The sequence below is a fragment of the Pelmatolapia mariae genome, linkage group LG16_19 (assembly GCF_036321145.2).
Source record: "Pelmatolapia mariae isolate MD_Pm_ZW linkage group LG16_19, Pm_UMD_F_2, whole genome shotgun sequence".
Lineage (NCBI taxonomy): Eukaryota > Metazoa > Chordata > Actinopteri > Cichliformes > Cichlidae > Pelmatolapia > Pelmatolapia mariae.
This window is the reverse complement of record NC_086241.1, coordinates 60,427,565-60,440,677: the sequence shown is the minus strand read 5'-3', so window position 1 is coordinate 60,440,677 and position 13,113 is coordinate 60,427,565. Positions and strand designations below refer to the sequence as shown.

Sequence of the window (13,113 nt, the reverse complement as noted above, 5' to 3'; positions counted from 1 at the left end):
TATCAGGACACAGTGTGTCCAAGCAGAACAATACCCAGCATCACACTACCTCCACCTGGTAGCTCTCGTCCCATAGATCCTGCCTCCTTCTCTTTCCCAGGTAAACTTGCACGCACCACAGTGGGATTCATCCACGTTCCATTGCTCTGTGCTCCACTCTGACTGGTCTGCAGCTATGAGATGCACTCTGTTTCTGTTACTTCTTTTCTATTGTGCAGACATCATCTGCAGACATCACCAGACACACTGATGAGTCTTGGCTGCCCATGACCCTGTCACCAGTTCATCGGTTGTCCTTTCTTTGACCACGTTTGGTACACACTAATCACTGGATGCTGGGAAAACCTGGTAATATCTGCCATTTTGGTGATGCTCTGACCCAGTTGTCCAGTCATGACAGTCTCATTCTCGTCAGGCGACTCTCTCACACTAATGACTGTTCATCTGCTGAGTTATATCTCACAACTTTTCCAAGGGACATTGTAAAAAGAAAATCAATGTTATTCACTTCACTTCCCAGTGGTTTAAATACTGACGGGTAAATCCCTTCATAGTGTAAACGTCTATGAGGGGATTTACTGCACTTTTCCAGCAAATACTTGCACATCCATAAAGTCTAATTTTTGTGCATTTTCACTTTTAATATCTATGTCAGTGCAACACATAAGATGAGACTTACGTGTCTTTCATTGAAGGGAGAAAGTTAAAAATTAGTTTAAATCTTTTTTTCCCCCTTGGTGAGAAGCCCAAAAGAGCTTCAAGTGCATGGTATAACTTAATCTGAACAGAGCAGGTTTCTGGAATCAGTGCAAGGAAAGCATTATGGAATTAACTCGTAGGTGTTCACCGGCCGAGCTGCAGGATTCGCATGCCAGGAGGAGGCCTCACTGAGGGCTTGTTAGGTAAGTCACAGTATGAGGCTAAACATTCTGGGTAAACTGCCATACTGTGCCACTGTCCCAGCCAGCGAGGCCAAACAATCCCCATGGTGACAGCAAAAGCGGCCAGTGCCCCAGGCTACATGCCAACTGCGTCTGTCAGCCAGCTGGCATCAGGGGATGCTGAGTGCGGGATGCCAGTTTACCAGCACGACGAGGAATTTCCACAATGTTCCCACCGACCCGTGTAGTTCTACGACAGTCTCACGAGGGAAAATCAAAAAAGGCTAAAGTGTTTTTCAGCTATTTGAAGGTTGATGTTGATCCTGACCTTTGTGGGGAATGGAAATGAAAAAGAGAACAATCTAGTTTATAGCTTTTGTGCTGAAATGACTAAATATCCAGGGGTTTTTTCTGGTTCTATCCCGATTCATCTGCTTAACTAAATATTTGACCAAAGTGCCTGAAGAAGTCACTTGGATGAGTGACAAAATGTTTCTCCCACTGAAAACGCTCCAGATGAACAGAATCAACCTTTTGGGGTTTACTTACCTGGATGATTGTGCATCAAGAAACAGAGACATTAATTCACAATTCTGTTAATTTAGGGCAGCTGTGGCGTAAACCTTACATTTGGTGGTGGTCCGATACATTAGCTATGAACTTTAAGTAGCAGAGAGAGCAAAGACACCACTTCCAGGACTATAACTGTGGTCCCACCGTTTGTACAGGTTGAGAATGGACATAGAAGCAGATGTCTGATAAGAAACTGCAGCAACAACAAAACAAAAAAGGCATTTTCAATTTTATTGTTTATTTTTTTTTATTTAAAAAAAGAACAAAATTCGAATTGGAGGAACCTTGCATAACACACATAAGCATGTGAAGGACAAAAAAAAAAAGCCAGTTACCCAGGTTATTCCCAAAAACCAAAAGGGGGAAAAAGAAAATGGTCTTTTTAAAATGTCGCCTCTTGAATTCTTCTCTTTGCAAGCATGAACCTCTAGTGGAATAACAGAAGTCCTGGTCACCCTCCAAAGTAATGTGCAGGCTTTTTGTTCTTACACATATCATATCGCTTTTTTTTAATTTTTGAATGAAAGTTTTTGGTTTTAAATCTGACTAAAGCAGTCTGCTTCATAAGTGGAGATTAAATTGTTTGCAAATTCAAGTGTCAAATTGAAATAGATGCACTCGTTCACTTATCAGGTTTTGACGCTCAACAACTGCACATCACTGTTTTCACACGCTCGCAGGTTTTAATAATCTGGCAGGAATACAGTGAATACAGTCATGTCTCTAAAAGTACTGTTTCTTTTCTGCATATGTTGGAAAAAAAAACCCAAACAAAACAAAACATAACCGTATCTGCTTGTAAGTAAAATCATTTCAGTATCGATGTAGCATAGTTCCAAAAAGCACCAGGCGAGCATCATGAGGGCAGCTATAGCCTAAAGGTTCAGAGTTTGTGACCATATGATCACAGGTTACAATCCCAATGGACAGGTTGGAAAAAAATAAAAAAATAAAGACAACAAACTTTGAGTCGGGAAAGAGAACGAAAAGGATGTTTCTGGCCTACAACAACAACTACTTAAATGCCCTTGAGCAAGGCACTGAACCACCAGCTGCTCCAGCAGAGCTCCTCAGTGGCTGACAAGTCTCAGGTGTGAGTGTGTCACTGTAGTGCTCTTTCCTCCCTCTACGAGCTGCGAATTCAAATCCGATTCCATTTAAAACTGGGGGCAGAAAACTTGGTGAAATGATGTGATGGGTGTCACAATAACACTTATTATTCAGTCCAAGAGAGAAAAGTCTCTACTATTCACATAAGGAAGAGCCTCACATGATCAAAGCATCCATTTCAGCGTACATCAATGTAAATCACACCTGCTTCAGACTTCGGCGTGTCTAAAGTGATTTTTTTTTAACCATTCTTAGCAGTGAGAAAAGCACACTCTGGTGACTGATATCTTATACACAATCAAACTACACATTTCTATCTATTATCACTATCATCACTGAGTGTCCATTCGTTTGATGAAGGCTTGGAAATCTTCGGTTTAGTTCGGGGCCAGTGGTAGCTCTGCAGTAATGCAAACAGACGTGACAGGAAAGTTGTTCAAAGTCTTTAAAGGAAGATTTCATGAAAACGTCTCCCTTTGCTCAACAGCTACCGCTAAGGTGTCCCTGAGGAAGGCACCTGCTGTAAAGCCACAGCTGTAGAAGACTGCAGTTGGACCGGGCTTCTCCCAGTTTTGAGTGTGTGCGTGCGTGTGTGTGTGTGTGTGTGTGTGTGTGTGGGTGTCTGCGTGTATGCAAAAAAAAGAAAAAAAGGGCACTGCTGAGAAAGGAGCGGATGAGCTCTTGTAAAGCTTCCCTGGATAAATAAAAGTAAAAGCTTCCCACTGGGTTTGGACTGCGCCTGAAGCTGTTGATCAGCGAACGAACTGAAGATGAGATCCCAAGCCGAGCGAGAAGCGTCACTTCTTGGTTTAACACAGAAATACAAAGGTTTAAGAACAGCTGTTGTGGAGAATACACTCCTTCGGTGCCAGAAAAAAGGCAGAGCAAAAACAACTTGTGTCCCAGCATCATGAGCTCTTAGGAGGGGATGTGGGGGCGGGAGTGGCCCCAGCATCGCTCTTTGTTCCCTGGCTGTGAAGGGGCTGCTCTCATGTTGTTGGCCGGAGAGCTATGTGGGTGAGGGTTATCAGGGCAGCGTCCTGCTAAATGTAGAACTGGTGTAGCGCCAGCTTGTCCATAAAGGGCCGTACCAAGTTATCTGTGGCGAAATAGAAGACAAGGCCGAAAAAAATGGAGATGGGCAGAGCGGGGAGTGCTTTCTTGAAGATGGCGAGGAGGAGCAGAGTCAGACATAAGCCCTGCGGGGGAAGAGACAGACAAAATAAAACACTTTGGAAATAGCACACTGGGTAATTGTATACCAAACAAAATCAGCGCTGAAGGAGACAAAAAATTGCTTATTATGTAATCAAGAGGTTTACATAAAGGGGGGTGGGTACTGTGCACAGAGAGAGGGTTGAAGTTGCGGTGAGTCGAGTTTGATACCAAAATAAACAGCTGATCACTCACAATGAGGATGGCTACAAAGCAGGCGAGGGTGGTGTTCCAGTCGCCGCTGGCTGTGGCTGAGGCTTTTCCCACCAGCATGCTGTAGAAGATGAAGTCTCCGAGTCCCAGCTTGACACCCCCTGAGGAGGCAGAGGGACGCCACATTCAGGGTGGAGTCAATTCAAACACAAGTTTTGCTTCAGCCACACACCCTATAACCCTTGTAGAAACCTTTCCTCGTGTGTAATTACTGTACAAACAAGATCTCTGACCCCATATTTACTGAAGCTTTAAGTTAAAAAGAGCACTGGCCTCAATATAGCACAGAGATGAACACTAGCAATTTCCGTGAATAATCGCTTCCTAATTTTCTCAGTCCCAAAATAGTTCCATTCACACATGCCCCCAATTTCACAGAAAAGGGAACACTTAAAAACATTCCTAAAATGTTTAATGTCTGTGGAGAAGAGGGAAGTGAAAGCTGATGATTACACGCTAAGAAGAGGAAAGCAGACAATGTGAGAATTCACAGGTTTGAATTACCGAACCCGGCTTTTAAATTTTTTACACTTTTAAAATCTAAAAATGACCCTGACGGGTTTTGTTTTTACTTAATAGCTAATCTGAATGATTTAAAGTATGATGCTCAACTCTATGGAGCACTGTTTCGGCAGGCAGCTGATTTCAGAAAACTGAGGTAGGATCTTTGCCCATTTTAAGTAATAACTGGAGAACAGAGTGGAATAATTCACCGATGCAAAGCCACATAGTTGCAGGGAATACTGGGCTTAAATTTGCAATCCTGCATGGAGGCCAACGTTAGTAAATATACTTGGTCCATTACTTAACATTCTGTTTACGCCTCCATCTGCCCTGTGTACTTAGTACTACATAAGATCCAGTCAGTCATAATGTTCAACATTGTTTCACCACTTACTCTCCTCATCGTCCTCTTCAACAGGAGGACGCGCTGAGGGCATCTGCTGGATTTCCCGTCTGGTCTCCTCGGTGGACTGGAGCGGCCCCAGTCGATGTTCCTGCTGGCTGACCCAGGACTGGGTGAAACCTCCGTCGTCCTGTGACGGACTCGAGGGGACCGGAGACGCCACTGGTGCTGAAAAAAGATAAAAGTCAGGTTTCAAAAATAACCGTTGAGCACCAAAGTCAAGCCCAGTCCATCTCTTTGAGTTGTTAGTTACCTTCTTGAGGCTCTTGTTGAGGCGAAGCTGCTTCTGTCGAGTTCCTATTTGGCCTGTCTGTGTCCGCCATGTTGACGAGCCACACCATCGTAGCTGGAGAAGAGAGTTTGGGAGAACAGTTTGTGTTAAGAGCCTTTAAAATGTAAATATAAGTTAGCAACAGCTGAAGCTCCGTTTAATCTGTGGTAACTGAAAAGCAAGCTCTGCTGGGTCTTAGATCTCGCTGAATCTTAGCAGAGAGTACAGCCCTGTACACTTCACAGTTCATCCTACTACTTCTATCAGCAGTCGCATCATCATTAAACACTAGTGACCCAATTGTCAGCCAGACATGCCCATGGCATAACACTACCTTCACCACGACTGACAGATGACACAGTTTTCTTTGGCTGATGACCGATTTGTGTCCTTCTCCATACTTTTCTCTTTCAATCATTTTGTTACAAGTTAGTCTTCGTTTTGTTTATCCAAAGATTTTTTTTTTCCAGAACTGGGACTCTGGGAGAGTCTAATCTGGTCTTTTTGTTCTTGAGCGCAAACAGTGTTTTGTACATTGTTGTAAACCCTCTGTATTTCCGGTTATGAAGGCGTCCCCTGATTGTAGACCTTAACAAATGTGCCGAGCTCCTGATGAATGTTCTTCAGGCAGACGTTGCAAAGTTGTTTTCTTAGTGATGAAATTAATTATATTACCGTGCTGTTTTGTTGGGCTTATATTTAAAATTACAGTGATAAGCTATAAATTACAAATTTACCTCTTTAAATCAATTTTAGGCATTATGTCTGCTTAATTTGTCATGAAATAACAAGAGATGAATCCTCTCCTGTCATTTAAAAGTCCAATTAATTTTGAGCCACTGAAGAAAGGGGACTGTGTATAAAAATACCTGTAATTCCTAAGTTCTTGATGTAATATGCTTTTAAAACCCTTAAATATCAGCAAAACTCTGCACTTTTAAAACATTACGATTGTTTGAAATTAAATCCACTGTGGTGGTGGTGGTGGAAACACTGGAAACATTACATTTAGAGTAGAATTGGGATTTCTTATTCTACATATAAAATCATTTAAAATGCAAAAAATGAAATTAAATCACTTAAAGAAGAGGAAAGAGTTTAAGTATGAGAAGAAAAATAACATTTTAAGTAAAGGTACTGAGGATTTCATTTGCCCATCTTTGTTTTAATGCAATAAAATGTTACTATGTGTAGTGGTGTAGGCCTGCGGACATTGTCCATCTTACAAGAATAGATGAGAGCTGGAAAGATGGGCTCATTTCTCTCTTGAGCAGTCTCCACCAGGATCCTCAGAGGCCCTTTGGGACAGAGCACCGCCAACAGATCTGCAAGAGAAAAGACGACAGAGGCCAGAAAAAGGATGTTAGCTACTGAACAGAGGGTTCTTCAAGAGGCCAAATGACCTGATGTGATATCTGTTATGAACAAGAGGCAGGAGCTCAAGTTAACATGCACAGTTTCTGGCAGTCCCAAATCTCTAAAGGGTTTACTTCCTAGTTTACTGAAACACGGCAAAATTTATGATACATCCAAGTATTACACAACACTGTGATCTGTGGCTAAACTCTGGCTCCCAGTTAAATATTGTTCTTGGAAAAGAAAACTGCCACACAAACAGGAAATCTAATTTGATGACGCTTGATATACCCTGGACTTTGTCCCAGTGCGCTGTCTTTGAGGAAATACATAAATCAAGACAAAAATATTAAGCAAGCTTTCGGGCAAACACACTTCCTATTTATTTTTCTATGGCATACAAGCAAAGTGATTTAAGCCTTGAACAGTAACTCAAAAATTCCTCTGTGACTGACACCTAATCTATCTAAATGTTTCTTATTACCACCACTGATTTGACAGTTTGAGCATCTGTGTGTGCTCTCTGGATATCAGGTTTGGCTTTTAGCCCTTCTGCCCCCACATTTCCATTCCTCACAGACTTTTCACCCCATTTTCAAGTACTTTTGTAAATGTTTTAGCTCTTGAGAAACATTCTTCCCTCTAGCAACGAGTTATTTCGACACTTGCATACATACCACTGCAGAGAGAAAAAAGGTTCCTATAAGTAAGAATACATTTACACAGCGGTGTTTAGTTAAAAGTGTAACTGATTGGTCAAGATTAGGTTTTATTTCAGAGTTTATTCATTTATCAAAAATATAGAAAAGGCTCAATTGCTTAAAAAGTTTTTGTTTAAAAATCAAAAGTTTATATATCTTAAAAGCGACATTTTAAAGTTTAGCTTTTTTTTTCCCCTCCATGCTTTTATCTAGCGCAACTGCTAAAAGAAACCAGATGACTGGACATTAGCACACAAAAACATCTTCAAAGGTTTGATGAAGACTTTAAAGCACACAGAGGTCAAAAAGCAGAGTGCAAGACTTACCGTAGACAGATATGACAGCTAATATGAGCCAGGCAGTCCACTCTGGCAGGTACTTGATGAAAACCAGGGCCATCAGGGCGCTGATCATGATGAGGTAGGCCTGCTGGAGCCGCAGAGGTCCCTTCCAATGAATACACATCATGCCCACCACTCCGAAATTCCAGATTATTATCGCTAAGGTTATGTAATCCATGGCCAGATTGTAGGTCTTAAAAACCTCTCTGTTTGGACGGAGTGAAAGCATAATGAATTAAACTGCTTGACACTTTGTAATGTTTGTAACAACTGCATTAAAAGTTGAGTTGTGCGGCTTACTTGAGGTAGATGTAGGAGAAGAAGAAGAGCAGGAGGAGAGAGGAAAGGAAGAGCCAGCCTTGGATCACCTGTGAAAGCAAAAATCCGCATTATTTACAGAATATTTCACCGAATCTGTGCTTGTAAGACTATGTATCTAGAATTTGATTTAAACTACAATATTTGACCCAAAAGGGGTCGCCTTTGGGTCTTCAATGAAAATTTGAGTTCCTTTAACCTCTCCTCCTGAAACATTTTTAGTTCAGGGTATGACCAAAATATGTGATTATGGTCACTAATATGTGGCTCACATTTTCTCCAACACTCATTCAACTCAATTTCTGCTACCATTCCACCCTAAAAATCTCATGTAATGGGAGTTGGTTCTCTGATGTACTCCAGTCCATGTTCTTACCACTTATCCTGTAGTATAGCTGCATTTGCTTTGCCAGCAGAAGGTTTGTGGGTGGGGCTTCTGTGATCACAGAGCAGTATTCGTGAGATGACCGTATGAGAGATGTTGTATTATTGCCATCACATACAGCCCAAGAATAGCAAAAATTTATCTGTGTTTGCAGCAGTCTGAAGCCTGTGCTTTTAGCTCAGACGGTTTACTTTTATATATGTTGCAAAGCCATGTTTAATACAAGGTAGACCACAGGAAACACAATGGACTAGCAGAAAACAGCATCAATGAGAGCTGTATTTGTATTTGTGATCACTCCATGATTAAATTGCTATATATTTCATCACACTTAATCCCTGTATTTTTTATTTTAGTCTCCAACTCAATGTGTAAATGTATCCATTATGCTGTGCATTCTAGCAATGGAAAGGGAAAACAATGGTGTCTGTTTCTTATAACTACTCTCTGCTAATTCAACAAAAATTATGAATGCAAAAGTCAAGTATTGATTAAAAACTAAACCTTTCAATAATAATGAAGGAGCTTTGATAAAGGAAGCAGTGATTTCGAGCCACACCTTACCAACTTTATTTTGTTTCTAACACAGTTACAGTTCCTGAAATCATATTTCTACAGCTTGACTGGGGATCTACACCAACTGACAGACAACTTAAAACATGTTTTGTGTTGGGCGGTTTTCCACAGGAGATTTCTGTATTTGTTTTTTTATTGTTTTTTTATCTAAGCCGTACAGCTAAATAACAAATTATCACGAACACTATGTTCCTAGTGAAACTATGTCTTTCCGACTTTAACAAGTTTAAACACATCCTGTAAAAAAGCCTTGAAACATTAAGTGTTTTTACACTCTAGGGTGCAGCTAATAAGACTATATACGTGGTGCGGCAAGATGTTAGAGGTGTTAATCCGTACCTTGTAGCAGCGGTACTTGTATAACATCACCAGCACCAGAGTCATAACGATGATTACAGTGATCATGATGGTGGCGTTCAGAATGGAGTTGAGGGCTCTCTGTCCTACTGTGTCTGTGTCTTCAGGGAATGGTGTGTAGATCCTGAAGTGACAGATTAAACACACATACACAGTAGAGTTACAGTTTTGGAGCTGATGCATTAAAGTCTTCAGAAAAACTAAAGATATGTAAGATTATCTCTCTGTGGTTTGAGCCAAATTCAGGCTCTCTATAAAGATGTTAAGCATTAACAAAGCTACACGTATTACTGTCTTCATGTCCAAAGGATGGAGGAATGACACAAGCACATTACATTAACTATACCTAGTTGCAGTTTGGCTGCTCTGCATGTCATTCAAACAGTGGCTCTAACGTGAGCCTTGGATCATCTCATTTCCCTATTACAATCAGTGTGAAATGGGCCATAGCACTTACAATCTCTGCCCGTCATTCTGGGTGTAGAAGCTGACAGATTTTATGGTTGCCACGACGACCACCATGCAAAGCGTCACTGGGACAAACAGCATGATGACATGCTTGGCCCCGTATTTCAAAGTCAGCTCCTCATCCTCCTCCTCCTCTCTTTCCACCACTCTTGGAGCGGGAGCAGCGGGGGGCTGCCCATTCTGCTCCGGGCTGGTGCCATTGCCACCTCCTCCACCGCCACTATCACCTCCTCCTCCAGTTCCAGCTCCAGCACCAGCTGCTGAACCTCCTCTGGACCGCGCTCTGGGCACACCAGTTTCTTGTGGTTTCTGGGTGGAATCTGGGGATCTATTAGCCTCCTGTTGGTTCTGCTGATGCAGGAAAACAGCCATATTTGAAATGTGTGAAAAACAAACAAACAACCAACCACACACACACAGTTATGCCTCCCGTTACTAAATAAAATTCCCTCAGACAGTTTTATCAGCCCCTATCTACTATGATAGAGTTCAAAAATGTATCTTACACATACATAATGAAATCTCTGAACTAAGATTTTGCCACACAAATGTCTAGTGGTGTACACATTTGCCTAACAAGTGAAAGATCCCCAGATCAATCCCAGGAGGAGACACAAATCCCTTTAGGGCTGTGTCAGGAACGCTGTGGTGACTACCTTATGAATAAAGAAGCAGCCAAAAGTAGTTTCTTCTTTATATTGGCAAATTAAATGTTTTCATTTAGCCACTTTATTTGCTGAAATTGAAAACAAATGCACACCAAAATGTGAAAGATTAAAACTAAATGTTATCAGACGATCCATATGTGCACTTAACTGGCTCACCGCCTCTCTTGCTCCAAGGATAACAGCAGCGTGCTTGTTCCCACTCACCCTGAGGATCTGTCCCGTCAGGACAAAGTAAGGACGCAACTCAAGGAGACTGTGTGAACTAAAACTGTCAGGCTGCCAGACGAGTCGAGACATGCGGCAGCCTAGACATGAAGCAATTGTACCAGGTACACAGAAATGAAGACAGGAGGCGTCTCCAGAGATCTGAGTAGTGAAAGCTGCCAGAGCTTTTAAACAGGCTGCTGTGCAAAAATGACCTCGCTGTGTGGTATGCTGCTTTGTGTCTCAGTCCTGGGAATTAGGCCAATATTGGTCCCAAGGACAAAAGAGATACAGACTGCTTTTCTGAATAAATTAACCAGGTATGTAGTGATACTGTAACAGCATGCCCTTCCTAGCCAGACTTGTCACTCTGACAAATCTGGCTGGAAGACAGAAACAAAGTGTTCCCTTAGCTGAAATATAGATGCAGTGTATGAGTTCAACTGTTGTGGAGCACGAGGCTAAGCACTGTTAAGTGCACTATGACAGTAAAGAGGGACTTTGACTTATTCACTCCACTAAGGAGGAAACGCCTTTGTTTACAGTAACAGCAAACTTCAGAGCACAAAGCCAACTTGTTCCTAAAGCTTCTATCTATGATTTAAAGGTTAATGGTTGTGCTGTCAGTGGAAACACACTGCTCCTTATCAGAATATAATGACCCTGTCCTGGGCAATTTAGTGTAACAGAGACCAAATTAAATGATTCAATTAAAACTACTCAACAGCACATGATGTTACAAAGTGACTACGAAACAGACTCTTACTTTACTTCCCTCTTACTGAGACTCTTGTGTAGCAATCATTAACCACTACATTAACATAGACGGATATAGCATTAGAGCCACTGTGAAACTTTATTTCATACTGACCATATTGTTTTCGATATCCTCTGCATTGTTCGCCATTGTTGGCTCGGTGGACTCTTGTCCTCACATGCAAACCGGAACTTTTCAACCCTGATGAAAGAGAAGTAGGTCAATAGAGCATATAACCACCAACACAGGAATAAATCAAGCGTGTAAAGACAGAGAGAGTCATGTTTTGTGCAGATTATAAACTAGATTAGGCAAATTTATTATGTGAAATTAAAGGGACAGTGACAAAAATAAATCAATCAGAAAACATGTTAAATATCAGTGATTTTCCATTGCGTGTGCATGTTGTTACAAAACATAAGACCAATATGGGTGTCGGTTAGCTCACAGCATGAACATGCAACCATATGCCGCAGCGGCCCAGGTTTGATTCAGATCCACAGCCCTTTGCTGCTCATCTTAACTACTTTCCTGTCTACCGGCCACTGTAAAAATGTTAAAAGTCAACCTAAAATGCATGCTAAAAAACCTAAGACCAATATAAAATACTAAAGTAGCACTAATTAAGTGGTAGGATTTTACTTAGTGGTGGAATTCAGTGTTTCACAGAGTTGGAAATCATTTTAAAGGACAATTTCACAGTTTTTTTTAAATACATTCTTCTTATATTTCAAACAGTTCCAGTTATTTCTCAAAAATATTACCTGTGAAATCGTTTTGAAGACTTATCAGTCATTCCATTTTAATGAAAACATTTTAAATACTAGGAAAAACTTAAATAACAACCTTGATTGTGCTGAATCATGTTGATGTCTCTATCTTTCAACAGAGGGGCCTTTCTTATTGTAAAATAAGGAGGAAATGGATTTTGATAAGACTTCAGTTTTGAGAGATAACAACACGATATGTGAAGGTAACATTTGGGCCACAAATTAGCCTTGGTTGAACTTTAATAAATAAATAAACAAATAAACAAACAAACAAACAAACATACACACACACATTTTGGGGGGAGGAGATCAGATAAGGGCAGTGCTTACTTCACAGCCATTGTGTACAAGAGGAATGATTACGCTGATTAGTAACTCTTCTTGTGTATACAGAGACTCGTGAGAATTGTATTTGAACCTGTACTTGAAGACTTGAAGATATCTTTGAAGGCCATAAAAATAAAAAAATAAAATATCTATGGGAATGTAACGTTCACGTTGCTGATTACACGCCGGGAAATCCAAAATCTTTATTATTTGATCCCTTCTTCTTGCTGACTTTACATGCCTATCAGAGAGAAACCAGTAAGCTGTAACGTTGATTATCTAGCTGTAATAACTACTCACAGAGGTATTTTTTAATTGGAGATTCGCTAAAATGGCTAGTTAACGATAGCCAATATTGTAATAACGATAGAGCAGGCTGCGACCGCTGCGGGAGGTTAGCGCTGGATAAGTTACGTAACCCAAATTTCAAATGGTTCCTGAAAAGGTCCCTTAAAAGAATGACACTTACCTGCTATGAACGCAAGATAATTTCCTTAATTTGGGGGTTCTCGAGTCGGGTTTAAACCCGGGTACTTTCTCCTCTTTGTTGTTCCTGTGTTCTCGCAATACATCCGGCCGCTGCTGGAAACTACTTCCTGTAGAGTCAGCGAGTGTTCAGGATCAAAAAGGCAGTTCGAGATTTGTTTGTACTCTTTATTGTTTTGCCAACCTCGTCGTTAAATAAATTCTAAGGATGAAATGTTAACTTTTAAAA

General features: G+C 41.0%; 1 protein-coding gene across 2 annotated transcripts; it reads right to left on the bottom strand.

The window, feature by feature from the left end:
• Window positions 1-1,708: 1,708 nt before the first annotated feature.
• Window positions 1,709-12,988, bottom strand: psen1 (presenilin 1). 2 transcript variants are annotated; one of them, XM_063497845.1, is made up of 11 exons: window positions 12,868-12,988; window positions 11,416-11,502; window positions 9,662-10,023; window positions 9,187-9,328; window positions 7,869-7,936; window positions 7,554-7,774; window positions 6,397-6,495; window positions 5,153-5,245; window positions 4,891-5,067; window positions 3,975-4,093; window positions 1,709-3,763 (listed from the first exon to the last, which is right to left on the bottom strand). In XM_063497845.1, exons 2-11 carry the CDS (start codon window positions 11,449-11,451, stop codon window positions 3,608-3,610), a joined length of 1,473 nt encoding a protein of 490 aa, XP_063353915.1. In that variant the 5' UTR covers window positions 11,452-11,502; window positions 12,868-12,988; the 3' UTR covers window positions 1,709-3,607. The 2 variants fall into 2 exon arrangements, with proteins under 2 accessions (XP_063353915.1, XP_063353916.1); XM_063497846.1 differs by having other exon boundaries at window positions 9,662-10,020; window positions 12,868-12,987.
• Window positions 12,989-13,113: the final 125 nt, after the last annotated feature.